The sequence below is a fragment of the Mastigoproctus giganteus genome, chromosome 12, assembly GCF_048544385.1.
Source record: "Mastigoproctus giganteus isolate SK-2022 chromosome 12, ASM4854438v1, whole genome shotgun sequence".
Taxonomy (NCBI): domain Eukaryota; kingdom Metazoa; phylum Arthropoda; class Arachnida; order Uropygi; family Thelyphonidae; genus Mastigoproctus; species Mastigoproctus giganteus.
In genome coordinates, this window is record NC_143586.1 from 23,738,855 (window position 1) to 23,760,265 (window position 21,411).

General features: G+C 37.6%; 1 protein-coding gene across 1 annotated transcript in view; it reads left to right on the forward strand.

Annotated features, from left to right (window-relative positions):
• Positions 1–21,411, forward strand: part of Pngl (N-glycanase Pngl) — a 37,636-nt gene that overhangs the window by 6,058 nt on the left and 10,167 nt on the right. The window contains exons 2-3 of the mRNA XM_090386015.1: positions 14,182–14,361; positions 19,375–20,659. Coding sequence (XP_090242141.1) covers positions 14,182–14,361; positions 19,375–20,659 — 1,465 coding nt within the window. The remainder of the gene's footprint in view (positions 1–14,181; positions 14,362–19,374; positions 20,660–21,411) is intronic.

A 21,411-nucleotide genomic window follows, 5' to 3' on the forward strand; every position in this document is an offset into this window, starting at 1 on the left:
AACTTTATAAATAAAGAGAGTTTTAACAATCTCTACAATCTGTCGCTTAGAGAAAAGATGCTTTCAAATCACTTTGGAAATATCGCTATGATCACTCGCTTGGGACTCGGGGCCGACAAAGAGCAAAAGGGCATCTTTTCTGGCTTTCATGAGCCGACCAAGGACATAAACTTAAAGGCTACCATATATACAAGGTGTCCTTAAATTAAGTTTCCGATTTTGATATTTTTTTATTCAGAATTACTTCAAGCTACACTCACGAAACACATACCAGCTGAAAGATCAATAAGTTTTTTTAAATTGGCACTCAACTGCCAGTTTTGCATTCTACCTGCTACACAGCGCTACATTCGCCAGAATGGTAAAATGCCGATCGGGCTGGATAAAGCATTCTGTGTGTTAGCATTTCATGCAACACAATCTGGATTTCTTTTTGTGGGTTTATGTGAAGGCAATGTGTACATCCCTCTACTATCAACGATACCACAGGAGCTGAAGGCACAAATCGCAGAGACCTTTGGTAAAATTGATCGCGAAATGAAGCACAGTGTGCGGCAGGCAGGAGATTGAATATCGCTATGATATTGTTTGAGTTACTTATGGTGCCCATATTGAACTTTACCAATGACTTTATGTACCTTTATAAAACTTATTGAATCGATCTTTCAGCTGGTATGTGTTTCTTGAGTGTAGCTTGAAGTAATTCTGAATTTAAAAATATCAAAATCGGAAACATTTATGGACACCCTGTATTAATGTGTATATTTATACACATTAATATATATGGTAGTGCTGGCTGTGCTGAAGTACCTCTTTCACTATATACAAGTCAAATATAAAAGTTACTAATTATGAATAATGGTTTAAAAAGGGGGGAATGGAAGGTTTGGGGGGATGGAAAATAAGGAAGAGAGAGATAGACATGATATGCACATATACACATTTCTGAAATGTCTTTGTTACGATGAACTTTTTGTAACCTTATGCCTTATAGTAGAAATACTTCTTCCCAGTATTCATTCCATTCTCACACACATATCTCAACTTGGCAGGTTGAACCATCTGCACTATTTCCATAATTGTACTACCTTTCCCCTACCTTAGGCATAAATATCCATAGGTTGTATATTTGAGCAGTAAAGGAAAATTATAATACACTTGCTTGCATATTCAAGAAATAAGGGATTTAGGAGTTACAATATAGGCAGACCTGAAGTTCTTTGAGCAGTACAGACAAACAATAAGGAAGGCCCATGATGTCTTATCAATGAATTTATGATGTCTTATCAATGAATTTATGATGTCTTATTAATTACTAAACATATGTTTGTAGAAATAGGGATGTTATAATCCTATTGTATAAAGCAGGTTTAAGACCACACTTGGAATTGTCTGCCCAAGTATGGAAACCATGCTTAAAAAAAAGACACCAAACTTCTTGAAAGGATCCAAAGATGGGCAGCCTGTTTGATAAGATCTGCAAAAAAGGTGTTCCAACGAGGAAAGAATTTGAATACAGAGGGCTACTGAGCTTAGCAATCAGGCACCTTTGAGTGGACCTAATTGAGGTCTCTAAGGCTGAGGGGGAGATAGTAAGATAAACACAGGAGAAATTTTCACCATTTATAAATGATTTCAGAACTAGGGGACATAAATTCAAGTTACAGGGAAAGAGATTTAGACTGGATTGTAGGAAGTTTTTGTTTATCCAGCAAGTTAAGTACTGGAATAACCGGTAATCTCTTTGGCTGGTTGAGGCTGTCAGCCTGGGGGAACTTAAAGGTCAGCTGGCAGTTACCTACACAAGGAGAGAATCACACAGGCAGTGTATTATATTTTTTGTATATATCTTTATATACATTAAAATAATTTTCCTCCTAATGATATTTATTCAGCCAATGGGAGAAGAGAGATGCGGGTTATGTGTAATACTTGACAAATACAAAAACACATAACAGAATCTTGTTTTACTGTGGTAAAACAAGCTTCTTTTTAAGTGTGGTCATGTGCTATGTTTATCTAACACAATCACATGGTACCATTCTTCATTTTCATATGTAATGTATTTATTTAAATAAACTAAATGCAACAAGGCATAATATTTTAAGATTCTATATAATATCGGTGTAGATACACCGTAGACAACTCTTAAAGAAAAGCTACGATTGTAGTGTTAAAGGCACCCACCGATGAAAAGCCAACTAGATTTGAAACGGTCTGTCTAGGTGGTGGCGCCCACCTAGAATAAATAACAATAGTCTTCTTTATTAGTGAAGCATTACTTGGTAACTCATTGTGAAGGGTGAGCACATTTTATGAGATACAGCTGAAATTATGTCTTTCACACTACGATCATAGTTTTTCTTTAAGAATTGTCTATGGTGTATCTACACCAATATTATATAGATATTGTAAAGTATTTATGTATTCGTAGCTGAGGAAGAGACACACACAGTGTCGAAATCTTCTGTAAGTATTCTGTTTTATCAAAAGAAACGAGTGCAGCAAGCAGGGGATGAAGCCCCCTAGTATTTTATTATTTTATTTTATTATTATTATTTATTATTTAAAAAAAATTTTTTTTTTGGCTGGTATAGCAAAAGCTTATGTCTTCCTTGCATTATATGCTGTTACTAATATAAAATTAAGTTTAGAGTATGGGGGTATAAGAGTATAAGACAGAAAAATAGCTGACAAAGAGGCCAAAGAAGTAGGATGAGTAGTTCTATGTTATTGAATATAAGAGTGAAGAGAAGAGAGTAAACAAGTTAGGGCCCTTAAAAGATGGAAATGGTGGATTCACAGAACAGAATATCATAGGAATTGAATAGGTACTTTTAAATGATCTTTACAATCAAAGCATATTCAAACTGAGGAAATAGTGAAGAGGAGTCAGTTTGCTCTAAATTAAATTATATAAAAATCTCAGAAGCATCTTTTGGAAAAGCTACTAAGACTGAAGGATAGTCAGTAGTGCATACATTAACTAATTTGTTTGTTTTTATTCTCATTGCATGGTTTACATACACTTTGATCAATGTCATCTAAATCTTTTATACTTAATAGGTGTATGGCCACTATGAGGGTAAAAATCAGTTCTTCATTCCTGATAGTCAGTCCTATACCTTCCTTCACTATTTTCCTCCATGTTAGATCTTTAGCCCTAGTCACAGTATGCCCTCATTGCTCTAATGCTTGCTTGGTGCCATTAATCCACCTTCCTCTTGGGGCTATTTCTTGTCCTATTACCATTCAAAGTTTCACTTCGAATATCTGTTTAACTAATCTCCTTTCTCCCATTCTTTCTGTGAAGCCATACTATCTTCCTGCTTTACTTATTACTATTATATCTACTATTTATGTCTTATCTTTCTTTATTAAACACTGTGCCTAGATACATGACATTACCAAACTGTTCCAATTTTTGGTTATTTAGTCTACACTCAAAATTTTTCTTCTATCTCCTAATTTTTCATAACTTATTTTTTGTAAGTAATTTTGCTGCCATATTATCTAAGTTATTCAGAAAATTCTTAAATAACAGCATAATACCATCAACATACATTTGATCTAATTTTTACATCACCCACACTAAACTTTCTCAGTAGTTTACATTTTAAAAACAGGCAATAAGGTGGCTCTGCTTCACTGCATGTTTAACTACCCAGGAGAGTGGTCAACCTTTTCCTGCAGTGTGCCACATGTTATATTGGAAATGCCTCTTGTGCTACCTATGGGTGGATCCAGAAGCTACTGGAATCAATAATTCCCCCCCCCCTCCACCAACTAATCCATGCCTGACACTATGAAGTGTTTTTGGTTACTAGTATACAGTATATGTGTAGTTTACCTTTTATTAATAAACATTCACTTATAAAGAACAACTAAAACATTACTAATTTGTGAGAGGTATGCCAAATTAAGTGTAACTATGCCTACCCTATTACCAAGTATATGGACATTGATATCTCAGAGTCAACAATGCAGATAACACTGAAAGAGTGGAACAAGTACATCCTGGCACATATCTTACAATGATGTGAGTACACATTTAAACCTCCTGAAGTGGACCCAATACTTGCCAAATCGTTACCAATAACAATTGAAAAGTATTTGTGCCACTTCAGAGAGTTAAGTTTTAAATGTACTCTTGTCATTGTCATATGCATTTTAGGGTGAGCTCATTTCGTACTTATTTTGTTATCTGCATTGCTGACTCAGGTATTTTTGAGGTCTCATTATCATCTGTATACTTGATAATGAGGTAGGTCTAGTTATTTAATTTGGCATGCATCTCACAAATTAGTAATAAGTTTTACTTGTTCTTTACAACTGTAGGTAAACTTTATTTTGGTAGAATCAGTCAAGGTACTGAACAAGTTGTTATACTAATTTGGTAACTACATAAAGGAATTTTATGCTAAATTCTTATAATAAAAAAATTAAAGTAATTTTAAGTTTATAAATTTATTATAGACTGATGAATCAATGTTTGTCTATACAGAATTGATATCATGAGTTGCTGACTAATTCTCTTTCTTCCCTGTGCTAAATTTATGCTAAAAGGCAAAAAATATGAATAGTAGGTTCATGTGTCATTGAAACCCAGGTCATAATTTCTGGCAATAAAATTGGAATTTAAACTGTGTGTGTGTTTTGTTTACATTCAGTTCTGATTTTTAAAATAGTTGTATAATTTTTTCCCAAATTGAGAGGCAGGCCACTGACAAGTGCTGTATGGGCCACTTGTGGCAGTTTTCAATATAAACCATTTTGCAGTGCTCTTGCCGACCAGGCTAGCCTGGTGGGTAAAGTGCCTGTCTGGCAACCCAAAGGTCATGGGTTCGAATCCCACCTCAGGCTTAGATCAGAGTAAATGCAAAAACTTTGGGAGGTACATTATGGCCACAGAAGCCGATGTGCCAACAACTAACAAAAAAAAAAAAAAAGTGCTTCTCTTCAATGAATATAAACATTTGTACAATTTATTTCCTAATTTGCAGTGCATAGGGAATGGTTATGAACTGTTTATTTTCTGGACAATTGTATGGAGCACTATTAGAGAAATTTTCTTTTGTGAGTTTTACTCTTCTAGTAATGAGATTTTCAGATATCTACAGTTTTTTAAAATGTGTGATATCTGATGGATTTTATCATGGAGAGCACAGCTCTTGCAGAGGTGGCAGATGAAACCTTTCAGGACATCTAGTTGGTACTTAAAGGATAGTTGAATGAGAATCAAAGAATAGACCCTGTGTCATTTGGTTTTTTATACTTTTTTGTTGTATTGGTATTTGTTCTGGTAAAAAGGTCCAGAAACAGTATGTCACTACCTTTTTCTAATTCAATTTTTAAAGAGATGTGTGTATGGTGGCTCTTGATGTGTGAATGAATGTGGTGAGTACTTGTATGCTGCGAAGACATCATCTACATGATGAATCCAAATATTCCAAACATCCCAATAATGGATCCAGTAGGTTTGGTGGTGGGACATTGGTTTGGAATTCTAAGCCTTTAACCAGATAAGCCTTTAACTGATCCCTGGGGGTTTTGCCCAATCTCATTATTAGCAAATTTAGGTAACGTTTTTAAGAAATTAATACTATTAAGATTGGAAAATGTTTGCTTTCCAACTGGAAATAAACAGATACTAGATGTCATTTAGGTTAAAAGTGCTTTATTCCTCTTTTAATGGCATCCCTGTTTGACTTAAAACTTAGCATTAGCATTAGTTAAAGGCACATGATGCAAGAAAGCAAGCTTATACAGTATCAGCCAGAAAAAAAAAAAAAAAAACCTCATTTCACCCATCCACTTGCTCCAAATGTTTGTCTAGTTCTGCCATGAATCTATTTAAGCTATCAACTTCTACAACAGATGAAAGCTTGTTCCAGCAATCAACCACCCGCTAGCTAAAAGCAGCAGGTGGCTGATTGCTGGAACAAATTTTAGGAGAGATGAATTGTTGATTCATCTATCCTAAAAACTCTTTTCTCAATTTGAATTTATGTCCTTTCCAGCAATTACTCTGAGCAAGAGGAAGAATTTCATCAGCACTGAGCATGCTCAAACCATTTAAGGCTTTATACACCTCAATCAGATCACCTCGCAGGTGCTTAATCTCCAGACACTGTAATATGCAAAACTTAAGCCTTTCTTCATAAGAGCAACCCTTTGTTCCATTCACTAATCTTGTTGCCCTTCTCTGTACTCATTCAGCAGCTCTACATTCTTCTTAAAATGATCAGACCTGTATACAGTACTCAAGGTGTGGTCTGACCATTGCCTTATACAAGAGGATAATCACCTCCTTATCCCTGCAAGAAAAATTCCTATATATTATTGACAAGACACCATGAGCTACTCTTGCAGACCATCTGCACTGCGCAGAAAATTTCATATCTGCCTGCATAATTACCTCAAGCTCCTTTTCATTCTCTACCACTGTCAGTGAAGTCCCACACAGTTGATATATTACTCTGGGGTTACTGCTTCTCATATGCAGTACTTTACATTTGTCAATGTTAAACATCAGTTGGCCACCTCTCAGCCCAACTGCTCAACTTTTTTAGATCATGTAAGCAGCAGTGTACTGTCATTAGTGTTATTAACAACCCTGCCGACCTTTGTATCATCTGCAAACTTGGGCATTAAGCCTGATATACCATCATCAATATCATTTATAAATACAGAAAACAACAGTGGATCCAACACCGAGCCCTGGGGGACTCGACTAATAACATTAGTCCACAAAGAGCAGTGTCCACTGATTACTGCTCTCTGTCTTCTCCCACTTAACCATCCCTTTATCCATGCAGCAATTTGCCTCCAATGCCATACTGCTCCAATTTGTGCAGCAGTCTTCCTTGTGCAACAGTATCAGAAGCCTTTCTAAGATCCAAATATATAACCTCAGGGGCTTACATCTGGTTTTTTTTTTTTTTTTTTTATGAGAACCCCAAACACGAGAGGTATTATAACCTATAGTACTTAGTACCGTGCTTGGGTTGGAGGTTGAGAAGACGAAAGAAGATATTTGTTGATATTGGACTTGAACTTCTGTAGATTGTAATTTTCAGGAAATACGTATGAAGGAAGGTTGTTCCAGAAAACGGCAGTTGAATGAATAAATGAGGAAGATGAAAAGTTGGTTCTGTGGGTTTGAAGTTGGACAGTAAATGGATGTTGGCTGGTGGCGGCACGTGTTCGGACTGTTTTGAAAGAGAGAGCGGGAATTATAGAAGCCAATTCAGAAGAACAGTGCCCATGGAAGTATCTGTAGAAGAGGCATGCAGCAGAAACAGTGCGTCTATGAGAAAGCGAGTGGAGAGACTTTGTTAGAGATGAATCATTAATTAACCTAACTGCCCTCTTCTGAATGGAATCAAGAAGCCTGAGAGAGGTTTTGGGGGCACCACCCCAGATGTGGGAACAATATTCCATGGCAGGGCGGATTTGCGATTTATACAGAGTGAGCAGCTGTTTGGAAGAAAAGTAACGCCGAGAGCGAAAGAGAAAACCAAGTTTTTTAGATGCAGAGGAAGCAATATTTGTAATGTGCTTGTGCCAAGAGAGATTAGAAGTCAGGGTAATCCCCAAAAGAGATATATCATTTTGCCTAGAAATCGGAGTGTCACTAAAGATAAGCATAGGAGCAGAAGAATCCTTTTTGCGAGATATAAGACAAGATTGAGTTTTAGAAGGGTTGAAATCAACTAAGTTGTCTTTGCCCCACTGGAGAATTACCTGAAGATCGGCATTTAAGGAATTGGCAGCAGATTTTCGAGAACTTGAAGCTGATTGAGCTGGACAAGGTTTCTCAAAATGGAAAGTTGAATGCAATGTGCTATCATTAGCATTAGCATTAGTAGAGGCATTTGATGCAAGAAAGCAAGCTTATGCAGCATCAGCCAAAATAAGCTCATCGGCAAAACTATGGATAGGATTTCCAGTCAATGGAAGAAGGTCATTGATATACAAGAGGAAAAGAGTGGGGGAAAGAACTGAACCTTGGGGGACACCGGCATTAGTGGAGAAGTTAGAAGACAGAGAGCCATCTACCATCACCCTCAGTGAGCGATCAGAGAGAAAACTGGATAACCAATTACTAAAAACAGTTGGCAAACCATAAGATGGAAGCTTGTTTAGAAGACCTTTATGCCAAACACGATCAAAAGCCTTTGAGATGTCAAGAGCAACTACTTGTGTTTCACCGAACCTTTCCATTGAATTAGTCCATAAATGGGTAACATAAGCCAGAATATCACCAGTGGATCGACACTGACGGAATCCATACTGGCGATCGTTGATCAGACGGAAGGTTTCTAGGTAGTTTAAGAGTTGGCGGTTAATTAATTTCTCCATTACTTTAGAAAGAGTAGAAGTAATTGCAATGGGACGATAATTGGATGGGAGGGATTTGTCACCCTTTTTAGGAACTGGCTGGATATGAGCAAATTTCCAAGCAGAAGGAAAAACACCTTTGGAATAAGAAAGTGAAAAAAGGCGGCAAAGAATAGGAGTAAGTTCAGGAGCACAGGTTTTGAGAACAAGTGGAGAAATACCATCAGGACCTGGAGCTTTCTTAGCATCAAGATTCATCAAAATCCTTCTGATATCCTTTTGACGGAAGACCACAGGAAGCATTGAATGGAGCGTGTTAGGAATGGTGGGAGGTGTTTTACCAAGATCATTAATACATGAGCTCGAAGAAAAATGGGATGCTAGCAGGTAAGCTTTATCCTTGGCTGAAGTGACAACAGAACCATCTGGTTTGGACAGAGGTGGGAGCAGAGATGGGCAAAAGTTGCGGCCAATAGCTTTGGCAAGAGACCAGAATGCTCGGCTACCATTAGGGCAAGAAGCAAGTTTTCTACTCTTAGCCTGTTCAAACTCTAGTTTCGACTGGTTAATAACTGCTTTACAATTGTTGCGAGCTTTGGTGTAGGCAGAAAATGAAACTGAAGAATTAGAAACAAGCCAATTACGATATGCAACGTTCTTCTCTTGGACAGCCTTAGCACATTTATTGGAAAACCAAGGTTTAGATAAAGGACGAGATTTTAAAGTGGAGTGTGGGATAAAGGATTCCATTCCTGCAAGAATAATTTCACTGACATGATCTGAGCAAACGTTGACATCAGAAGTTTTGAAACAGTAATCAGACCAAGGAAAAGAAGAAAAGAAGTCTCGCAGGTCATCCCATTTTGCATTCTTGTAATGCCAAACAATACGAGGTTGGGAATAGCCATGAGATAAAGGTTCCATTGGAGAAGAGACAATCACCAAGTTGTGATCTGAAGTGCCTAAAGGACCTCTCACTTCAACCTTGTACTTAGAAGGGTTGTTTGTGAGAAAAAGATCAAGCGTATTGGCTGTATGATTAGGATTGTCCGGTATTCTTGTAGGTAAATGAACAATCTGTGCCAGGTCATTAGTAATTGCAAAAGCCTCAGCATCTCGACCTGCTGGGTCGGTGTGACTAGAAAACGGAAGCCAGCTGGAGTTGTGAACGTTAAAATCACCAAGGAAAATTACCTCACTGTTACGAAAGTTGGACTGGAGAAAGTCAAGTTGCAAAGAGTGGAAGTCAAAGAGCTCCAAGTGATTAGTGGAGTTGGGAGAACGGTAGAGACAACAGATGAATTTTACACAATGAGGTAGAGAGAGTTTAAGCCAGAGAAGATCAAAGAGAGGAGATTCCAAATTGCCAAGTCTCTGACAGGGATTATCAGAACGGACATATGCACAAGTACCACCTTTGAGGCGAAAGGAATCATACAGCAAATAATTTGGACATCTGAGATGAGCAGTAGTTGAATCAACTGATAACTGAGATTCAGTCAGAAAAAGTACATGGGGTTTGGAAGACTACAAGTGGAAATGGACATCGTTGAGATTAGAATTGAGACCACGTATATTTGTGAAATGAATTAGGAAGTCCTTGGGAGGTTTAGATCTTTTCGCAGATAAGCTTGCTCTATTATTTTGACAATTCATGGTGTATTCAATAGTAAGAAAAAGTGGGTGGGACATGCTGTAAGAAGTAATGAAATTTTTGGATATGGCGTACATGTGGTAAGAATATACCCAGATCCTTGACATAACATGGCCTCGACAATGCTCCCCGCATACACCCTACTCGGACTCCCTCCAGTCACTATCTGGCAGAGTAGAGGTAGCAAGATTATACACTAGCTGATCCGGAAGCTTCCTAGAGAGTTCCCAATAGGTTCAGTCCAGTGTACTAACTAGCGGCCGGCCTGCGAACACCATTTTAGAGCTGTACCCTCGAAATGTAAGGAATATTGGATCTCGCCACGACATTCATCATAACCTCAAAAATCATCAATCATACTGCATGATGGAAGAGATAGGGAAGGGTTGGCCGGAACTTAGCTCTAGAGACTAAACATGGGTTCCACCACTTCGAGCCTCCAATAAGCAAAGTGGTGGTATTTCACCGGTTGATGAGAGTCATCTACCACCTAGTACTGCCTGGTAACATAGAGGGGCGGCGTTCCTCCATGTGGTGTTGGAACCTAATATAATTATATAACGCCCGACCTCGACCCCTGCTTACGTTGGTTCACACCTGGGTGGTCACCCACCATGTACTTGTGCATGAAGGTTATACCCAGGATTACTAACAGTCCCACCATCGTGAAGGTGCAAGCAGAGGATTTGGCTGTCATAGACCGTCCGGACTTCGCCGAAATTGGGTCCACTTTGACTTGAGTGTCACCCGAATATCAATTCCATCAGCGTTTTAGACTCCCAGGTAGCAAGAACAGCTTGTCTGGCATATCTGAGAGAATGTCTGTGACAACCTCAAGGACCATGGTGAGCATGGGCTTGGCACACCCATGGTCCTGAGCTGGATATCATCATTCTTCTGTTTCTTGGTGATTCCCTTCTACTTTTGACACTCTCTCTCTCTCTCTCTCTCTCTCTCTCTCTCTCAGGGTAACTTGAGAATTTTTTTTTTTTTTTTTTGGCTGGTGCATCATAAGCCTCAGGCTTCCTTGCACTATGTAGCTAATAATAATAATATGTTATCAAAATTATTCTTTGCATCCAGTTCCTTTGTGACCACATCATAGTATCGAATTAAATTGGTCAGACAAGACTTCCTCTTAACAAACCCCATGCTGTGTCCGAGCTATAACTGAAGTCTTGTCTAGATGATCCTACAGTGCTTCTTTAACCAGTGCCTCCATTAATTTCCCTGGAATGGAAGTTAAACCAACAGGTCTGTAATTACTTGTGTTGTCCTTTGATACTCCTTTGTGAATTGGGGTCACAATTGCATATTTCCAGTCCATGGGTACCTCCCCTGAGTCCAAGGCAGCATTCATAATTATGGCTAAGGGCTTGCATACTTCTTTACTACCTCCTTTAATATAACTGGATAGATTCCATCCACACCCAGGTGCCTTTCTTATGTTTATCTTCAACAATTTCTCTTCCACTTTACTCTCAGTTATTACGAGATTATCTAGCTTACTGCCAGAGTTGAATACACCTCTGGCATTCCCCTCCCTGAATAACTCCACATGTGTGAATATAGATGCAAAATACTCATTTAGGTTGTTAGCTACCTGAGCAGGATCATCAACAATTGAATCCCCAATATGAAGTGGACCAATCTGATTCATCCCCTTCCTTCTAGGGTTTACATAAATAAAGAACTCTTTGCTGTTTTTCTTTGCATCCTTTGCCAAGGATTTTTCGTAATCTGCCTTTGCCTGTCTCCTCCCAGGGGCTCATATCTGGTGAGTATGGGCTTGGCACACCCAGGGTCCTGAGCTGAATATCATCATTCTTCTCTTTCTTGGTGGTTCCCTTTGACTTTTGACTCTCTCTCTCTCTCTCTCTCTCTCTCTCTCAGGGTAACCTGGGGAATTTTTTTCGGCCGGTGCAGCATAAACCTCAGGCTTCCTTGCACCATGTAGCTATTAATAATAATCACCTCCTTTGTGACAGACCAGCTTATATCTATCATAGGCTTCCGTGTCACCTATTAATTTATATGTATCCCATGCATTTTCTTCTCTGTCACGTCTCATTCATTGGTGCCTCCGTAGCCAGATGGGCAGGAGCAGCAGTGCATAGCACACACTTCTTGATTAGACCGGGGTTCGAGCCCGTGACCACCAAATAGGGAGGATGTGGAAAGATCAGGGAATGACCACCGCATATCCCCGGAGCAATATGGCCTTGGTTGCTAATGCTCCTAAAATCCAAATAACAACAACAACATGTCTCATTAGTTCATCTGACATTCATTTAAACCCAAACCTTGAACAATATTTCTTAGTTGGTATGAAAAGCCCAGTAGCTTCCAAGATTAATTCTTTGAATGCTTCCTATTTTGAATTTGCTGTTGGTCCCACCGTATAGAATTTAAATACTGTCTCAGACCACCGTAGTCACCTTTATGAAAGCAAAACCCTTCGCTTTACCCCTGATTTACGTTGAGTAAATCCCACTTCAGCACACTGTGATCACTGCCACCTAGTGGTTCCTTTATCTGCAGATTCTTAATGCATGAAGAATCACTACTGATAATCAGATCAAGAGTATTACTTCCTCTAGTTGCCTCCCCAACATGCTGCTGTAGAAAACAATCACAAATTCCAGTCAGTATCTGGGAAATTAAAATCTCCATTATAAGACACTGATTTACTGGCCCACTCTTTATTTCTCTGTACAGTTGTTTATTATACCCATCAGTCATTAGGCTTATAACACATTGCTACTGTCAATTTTGCTTTCCCAGTGCTTATGTCACACCAAACTGACTCGACACTGCACTGTCCCACCATGTCGACTGGCTGTACTTCCTTGGATTTTGTGTTTCTTAACTAATAGCATAACCCCTCTTCCCTGCTTATCCTGTACACATTGTACTCCCCAAATTCCAGTTCTGCATTTCCTTATATCTGTGTGACACCATTTCTCTGATATCCCAACAATATCTGTCTTTGATGTTTTGACCAACACTTGAAATTCATCGAATTATTTACCAAACTCCTAGCATTGGTGTACACGCAAGTATACATGCACCTCTTCCTATTATTAGCTACCCTAACACAGCCCACGTATTTACTTGTTCCACAATGACTCCCAGCAGTCTCTGAAATCCCCCACACCTTGTTTTCCAGGCTGCTGCTCATTCCAATAGAAGTAGTGCAAGAATCACTTTTACCTCTGCCAATGTCTACTGTTAATCTATTATTCCGTGTATTTCCCCCCCCCCCCCCCCAAGCTAGCAGTTTTCCAACCCACCTAACACTGCCTCAATAACATCAGCAAATATTCTTGCACCCTTTCTATTTAAGTGTATCCCATTCCTGTAGAAGCAGTCTCTCCTGTTAACAAGCACAGACCAGGCTGAGAAAAATTCTACCCCTTAAGCCTTGCACAATCTCTCCAGGGCTGAATTGATCGACAAGGCTTTCATCGTATACTCCCTCCTATCGTGTCTGGGCAGAATTACAGACACTTTTAAATTCAACCCTAACTCACGGCTTTTTTTCAACATTAACCCTTACTTGTTAAGTAATCCCGCCAGTCTGCTACTCTTAATATCATTAGTGCCAGCGTGTACAACAATATTACCTTTTGAACTTTAATTTTTTGACTGTTCTTACTTAAGTTTACATTTTACAGTACTGCTAACCCTTTTTTTTACACTTAGAAGTGAAATTTCAATTTAATTGATATATTCAGCTTTATTTCTCTTTATATATATATATATATATATATATATATTGGTGCAATTAATTCTTGCTCTGCCTTCTGTAACTTGTACTTCAGAATATGACCCCTAGATTATATGATCTTTTCTATCACAGTACAGACCGTATCCAAAATTTGCCCTATTTTAATATTTATATATTACATATTTACTCCATTCTTTAAAATAACCTTTTCTTCTATGTTAACTCTTACTTTTATCATTTTTGATTACTTTATTAATGGTTTCTTCTGCTATTCTTAGATTTGTAACAATGCGAAAAAGAATATTTTCTGAAGCAAATGCTTTATAGAACAAAATTTTTATAGCTAATTACTGTAGATATGAATATTTATTTAATTACAACAAAACAAACTGGATGCTCTGAAAACAGTTGGGTTCACATGTATTTATCAGTTCACTTTTTTCTTTATTCAAAGGGTGTTGAACATTTTGTATGGTCTATTAATAACAACATAGACACAGTACGAAAATTTAGACAGAACCTGAATGATGTTAGGAATAAATGTCTAGTGAAAAAATTTGCTCCAAAGGGAATGCCAGAAACAAGACATCTCACAACTATAAGAATATCAGTTCCGTTATTACCTGATGCCACAGTAAGTGAATCTTATATTATTGTTCCTAAAATTGTATTAGTAGCTTTTATAATTTAAATATATAATTTTTATCGCAAGAGTGACATTTAAAATGGCAACTGGTAAAAAAAAGCACTTTCTGCTTTAGTTTAACTAGTTAAGTTTTTTAGGTCCATGATTACAGTACTGGTAAGGGTAGCTTCAATCCACTATACCTTTTTAAATAGATGTTAATGTTAAATCATTTCTCTGTTAATCACTGACAAAAGGTATGCAAAATCATGCTGAAACCAATTTACATTTAATGTTCAATTACATTTTCTAAAATAAACCACTTCAGGTGTCACAGAGAAGTAGCCTTTGTTTTTTTTTTACCATTTTCTGATTAGCTGTGTTAAAAACACATGCAGTGCTATGACTACATTATAAAAAGGCATTGTAATTATACATTATTTTGCCAGACTAATCTCTTTTGTGACTTGATTACAGACTAGCTTATATCTGCCATAGGCAAAACTAGTTTTTAATCAAGTCACAAAGGAGATTAGGCAAGTGAAGGCAGATTACGAGAAATCTTTGGCAAAGGACGCTAAGAAAAACAGGACTTCTTTACTTTTTTTATAAACTCTAAAATGAAGGGGATGAATCAGATTGGTCCACTTGATATTGATGGTTCGACTGTTGATGATTCTGCTCAGATAGCTGATAATCTGAATGAGTATTTTGCATAGACATTCACATATGATGATTTATTAAGGGAGGAAAATACCAGAAGTTTATCAAACTATAACAAGGTGTTTAATGATTTTGTAATAACTGAGAGCAAAGTGGAGGAGAAATTGTTGAAGCTAAACATAAGAAAGGCACCTGGGGGGGGTCGATGGGATCTATCCAGTTATATTAAAGGAGGCAGCAAAGGAACTAAGCAAACCCTTAGTCATAATTATTAGAGCATCCTTGGACTCAGGTGAAGTCCCCACGGACTGAAGATGTGCAAATGTATCCCCAATTCAAAAAGAGGGATCTAAAAGTGACACGAGTAACAGACCTGTTAGTTTAACTTCTGTTCCGGGGAAAATAATGGAGTCACTGGTTAAAGATGCACTGCAGGATCATCTACACAAGACTTCGGCAATAATTCAGACACAGCATGGGTTTATTAAGGAAAAGTCTTGTCTGATAAATTTGATTGAATACTATGATGTGGTTAAAAAAGAACGATGCAAAAAATAATTTTGATATCATATACTTGGATTTCAGGAAAGCTTTTGACACTTGTGCATGGAAGATTACTCACCCTCGTTCCCCTCACCAATCTTGTTGCCCTTCTCTATACAGAGAAGGGCAACAAGATTGGTGAGGGGAACGAGGGTGTTCTCTTACCAAGAAAGGCTTAAATGTTCTACAAATTGCAGTGGCTGGAGACTAGGCGCCTGCGACGTGTTCTGATTGAGGTGTATAAGGCCTTGAATGGGTTGAGCATGATGGAGTTCTGCTTGCTCAGATTTCAAACCTGAGGTGGCATAAATTCAAATTGAGGAAAAACAGTTGTAGAATAGATGTGTGAAAATTTGCCTTTAGCTAGTGGGTGGTTAATTGCTGGAACTAACTTCCATCTGTCGTTGTGGAAGTTGATAGCTTAAATAAATTCAAGGAGGAACTGGACAAACTTTTAGAGGGAATGGTTGTGTGAAATTGTTTCTTTTTTTTTTTTTTTTTTTTTGTTTTGGCTGATGCTACATAAGCTCATATGCTTGCTTTCTTGCATCAAATGCATCTATTACTACTGCTATTTATTTTAAAATCTTAGAAGAAATTATGTCATAAAAAAAATGTGTTGAATGAAACAAGACATCTCACATTATGAGTTTCACAGTAGAATAAATTACTAAAAAGAGAACACAAAATTGTATAGATAAACATAAATGAACATATATTTGGGAATTAAAAGTTGTTACATATAAAGTAATAATTAGGAGTTGGGTGAGATGCCCTGATGTTTTAGGAACTGCCTTGCTCCCTTCTGAGGCTTAAAAATACTGGAATATGGCCTTATGGCTGTAGATGCTAAAATGGAACTACTGCCCTACTTACACAATTTGAATAAATATAATATGTGGTGATACTCCCATAGACATACTACTCAGACTCATTCTTGTCACAGCTACTAGTAGAGACAGCAGAGTTATACACTAGATGATTGGGAGATCTCTGAGAGAATTTTGGTCCACTGCATTATCTGGATGTCTAGTGCACTCTATCTTTTGCAGGTCATCTTGCAAAAACGTTTTTAAAGTTGTGCCTCATGATGCATGGAACTTTGAATGATGCCTGTCATAACTTCAAAATACCTGATATGTTGAATAATAGAAGTCACTGTGGGGAAGAAAGCCCAAACTTTGTCCCAGAGGTGGCCTAAACATGGTTTTGGCCATTTGAAACGTTCATTATGCAAGGTGGTAATATTGCAGTGGGTGATAAAAGTCATCTACCTATTTGATAAACTATTATATGGTTGTTACACAAAAGAACTGATTGCAAAGAATAATATAAATTATTCTTTGCAATCAGTATACTATATTAAGACTTCACTGAGGCTTTTCATATAGTCCTACATAAACACTTTTTATATAAATTGGAACAATACGTCACTTGTGCAACAAATAGAAGGCAGATGGTGGTTATAAGTGGCCGTTGCCCTGAGTAACACTGAGACTACAGGCTTTAGTATTGGTTCTGCCCCTTGCATTCAGCATAGTAGTTATCATTGCTGTCTTTCTATATCATTGGAAAAGGCCTAGTTCAAATCCTGTCAAGACAGGAGGAATTTAAAATGTACTACTATTGTCTACATCATTCTGATCAGAATAATGACATTATCTTCTTTTTTTTCATCAAAGGCAGTTGACAGTTTTCTTTAAGCTTTGATGATCCCACATTCACTTAATTAGACTCCAGCTACTTAATAGCCATATTACTGTAATTCTTAATAGCCATATTATCAGTAATTCTTGTACTATACATATCTGGTTATTTTGTTTATTTACATGCTGATGCTGTTCCAGCTGAAAATGTGGACACAAGTTTTAAGCACTACTCATAAAAGTGCATCATTTGTAATGCAATTATGGTGTCTAAAACTGAAAGTTAACAAAAATACTAATGCATCTCTTTGTGGAAAATAAAAACGTCACATTTTTAAAAATAAACTATGAGTGCAGCTCTTATGTCTCAGCAGAAAATGGTTATAACATTGGTCAGTATTTTCTGCATACTGACCAATGTTTTAATAATGTCAACAGTGTTCTCTCACTGTTTTCTTAGTTAAAAAAAAAAAAAAAAAAGGATTAGTCCTAAAACCATACTAAACTAGATAATTTGTGGGATGCTAAAATCTAGTACATTATTCATTTCAGTATGATGCACTATCCAGTGTGCAAAGTTCAGTATGTCGATAAGCTACTTATCTTCCTCTAGGCGGCGGACAGATCTCATCGGAAGACAGCGGAATCTATCTGCCTCTAATCACACAGGCAGACGTCAACATCCTCCTCCTGTTGTGGGAACAGCCACCAACTCTACAATCAGAGCAATCCCCAGAACCAAAAGTTCGACCACGGGTATTTTTGTCTCAAGACTCGAACCCCAACTCTGCGATAGAGAAGTAGAGCAGCACATCAGAACGCAGCTGCAGATAGAAACAAAGGCAACAAAAATTATTTCTAAACACGAGTCGTACAGCTCTTTCTACATTCAATGCCAGCAAACAGACTTTGACGAATTACTGAAGGACCACTGTTGGCCTGTGGGAACTATCATTCGGCCTTTCTATGGACGATTCCCTGGCCCTAGGTTACCAGCTAGTGACTTAGCTATCAAAACAAGTGAGCATGAATGACAATCCGTGCGTTTTTCAGATATCCAGGAATCTCTACAGGAAATAACGTCTACAAATGATTCATCTCTCTCTTCGGCCTACCAGAATTTCAATGACACTAACTCTTGTGAAAACATCTTTCTACCCTGTCACTTGCCAACAATTAAGCCAAACAACTTATGCCTTACTGCAGCATAAAAAGATGCAATTACTGTATTCTATATGAATGCACGCAGTCTTGTAAAACATAATGATGAAATCCTCGCTCAGACATCATGGAATCTACATCCAGCCCTGATGGTTTTTACTGAAACCTGGTTCTCTCCTGAGGTTTCAATCCAAATTCCAGACTACTTTCTTTTTCAAAGTTGCTTGATCATTATAAACAAAGATCCTTGTTTATAATGCTATGAAGACAGCAGACTTTCCCCCTCTCTTCAGATCCTTTTTCATAACCACAGACGAAGAAGAAATATCATACAATCTCAGAAATGAAGCCAACCTGAAGATTCCGCTTTTCAGAAAAGCCATAGGTCAGAAAAGGATAAAATACAGAGGTGCTAAAACCTGGAACAAACTTCCTGCAAAAATCAAAAATGTCAATTCAAGAAACTACTAATTGAACACATCACCAGGGATATCTGATTCAAATTACCTTCCACTCTACTCCTGGATTTTAAAAACACCAACATGGAAATAATGTACAAATGTTAAATGAAGCAGTTGGAAAATAGTTTGTAAATTTCTGTGCATGTATCTCATCATTTTTCTTTTCTCTCCTCATTTAATTGTAAAAATGTTCACAATGATGTTATAAGTAGTGATGCTTTTTGAAGTCTTCTTTAAAGAAATGTACAAAAAAACTCCAATTTATTTATGTCTTTCCATTACCTGTACAATTTCAAAATTGTACATTTTTCAGTTGTATATTTGTATATTCATAATTTTTTAAGGGAACACCCCCTAAAAAGCCATTGGCTTATGTGTTCTCCCTCCCTTTTTGCTGTTATCTCCCAAAAAAGTGTAACATAAAATAAGGATAAATAAATTATTATTATTATTATCTTTTTGTTAAATTTTTCATGCAAGTTGAATCTTTTAAGACATTAAATAGTCAATGTTTTTGTAGTTACCATTTCTTTTTCATATATTTTCAGGAATCTGAAAAGGTATTCTGTAATCAGTTGGTGCAGTATACAAAGCAAGTTCTTCTCTATGAAGACCCTGTAGTGAAAACTTCTGCTTTGTCTGTTATTCCTGTTCATGAACTCAATAGTCAAGCACAACAAAAATTTTCTGCTATAAGAAATTGTGGGACACTAGATTTAAGAGACTGCCTTCTACTTACTCTACTGCAGTGGTTTAAGTACAACTTTTTTAAGTGGGTTGATTCTCCATCCTGCAACGTATGTGGAGGATCTACACATTCAAGGGGAGCAGGTGTACCTTATTCCCAAGAACGTGTGTGGGGTACTGAACGAGTAGAGATATATTCTTGTTCTGCTTGTGCAAGGGAGGTGCGTTTCCCTCGTTATACACACCCAAAGAAATTGCTCGAAACAAGACAGGGAAGGTGTGGAGAGTGGGCTAACTGTTTTACTCTTCTCTGTCGTGCTCTTGACTTTGATGCTAGATTTGTTGTTGATTGGACTGACCACGTATGGACTGAAGTCTATTCAGTTTCTCAGAAGCGATGGTTACACTGTGACCCATGTGAAAATTTGTGCGATAAGCCACTTATATATGAAGCTGGATGGAAAAAAAAATTGAGTTATGTGATTGCTTTCTCAAGAGATGAAATACAAGATGTGACTTGGAGGTATTCAAGCAATCACAAGGAGGTCATGGCAAGACGTGTGCTTTGTAGAGAATCTTTACTTTTAAGACTAATAACTAATATTACCAGTCAATTCCAAGCTATATTAAATAAACAAAGACAAGAGGAACTTCTACTGAGAAGAGCTGTAGAGTTAGCAGAATTCTTATCTGTTCGATCTGCAAGTGATGAGGAAGCATGTGGAAGAAGCTCAGGATCTCTAGCTTGGCGAATAGCTAGAGGTGAAGTGGAGCCTCCAAAAGAGTCCTATGTATTTCATGCAACTCCTCAGGAAATACAAACCAAGTGTCTTCATGTTAAATATTGTACAGCCTCCGACAAATATGTAAGGGTTTCTACCAGTTGTGATTCAATCAAAAAGGGATGGGGTAGCTGTATATATAATGAGAAAAATGTGTTTAGGAAAACCGAACTTGACTGGAATAAAGTATATTTATGCCGCAGAGAAGACACCCTAGAAGGTGCAATTAGGTGGAAGTTTGAATTTACCGATGCCCAGGTAAAAGTAGATACAATTATTCTTCGAAATGACACATCTGTGTTTGAAAATGGTGTAGTGACATGGGAACTGGAAACAGAAAATGGCGCCATTCCACTTAAGAATGGTAAGTAAATTTTTTCTATTTTTCCAGATAATATCATTGATGATACTTATCTTTCTTTATCTTCGCACAGGTGTGTGTGCGCATGTGCAAGGAAGAGAGAGGACAAAATTTTGTATTTGCCATAATTTTAGGTTAACGGGAAGTCTTGTCTGACCAATTTGATTGGATACTACGATGTGGTCATAAAGGACCTGAATGCAAAAAATATTTTTATATCGTATACTTGGATTTCAAGAAATCTTTTGATACTGTTGCATATGGAAGACAACTGTACAAATTGGAGCAGTATGGCATTAAGAGCAAGTTGCTACAATGGATAGGATGAGTTGATGATTACCACTCTCTCTTTTCCCATGGTTGGTTGGTTGAATGGGAGAAAACAGAGAGTGGTAATCGATGGATACTGCTCTATGTGGACTAATGTTATTTATGGTGTCCCTCGGGGTTCAGTGTTGGGACCATTGTTGTTTTGTATATTTATCAATGATATTGATGAAGGTGAAGCTTAATGTCAAAGTTTGCAGATGATACAAAGATTGGCAGGGTTGTTAATAATAGTAATAGACAGTATGCTGTTGCAACAGGATTTGGAAAAGTTGGGCAGATGGGCTTAAAGTGGCAACTGAAATTTAACATTGACAAATGCAAAGTACTGCATATGGGTAGCAGTAACCCCAGAGAAATCAACTGGGTAGTGTTACACTCAGGGTAGTGGAGAATGAAAGAGACCTGGTGGTAATTGTGTAGTCAGG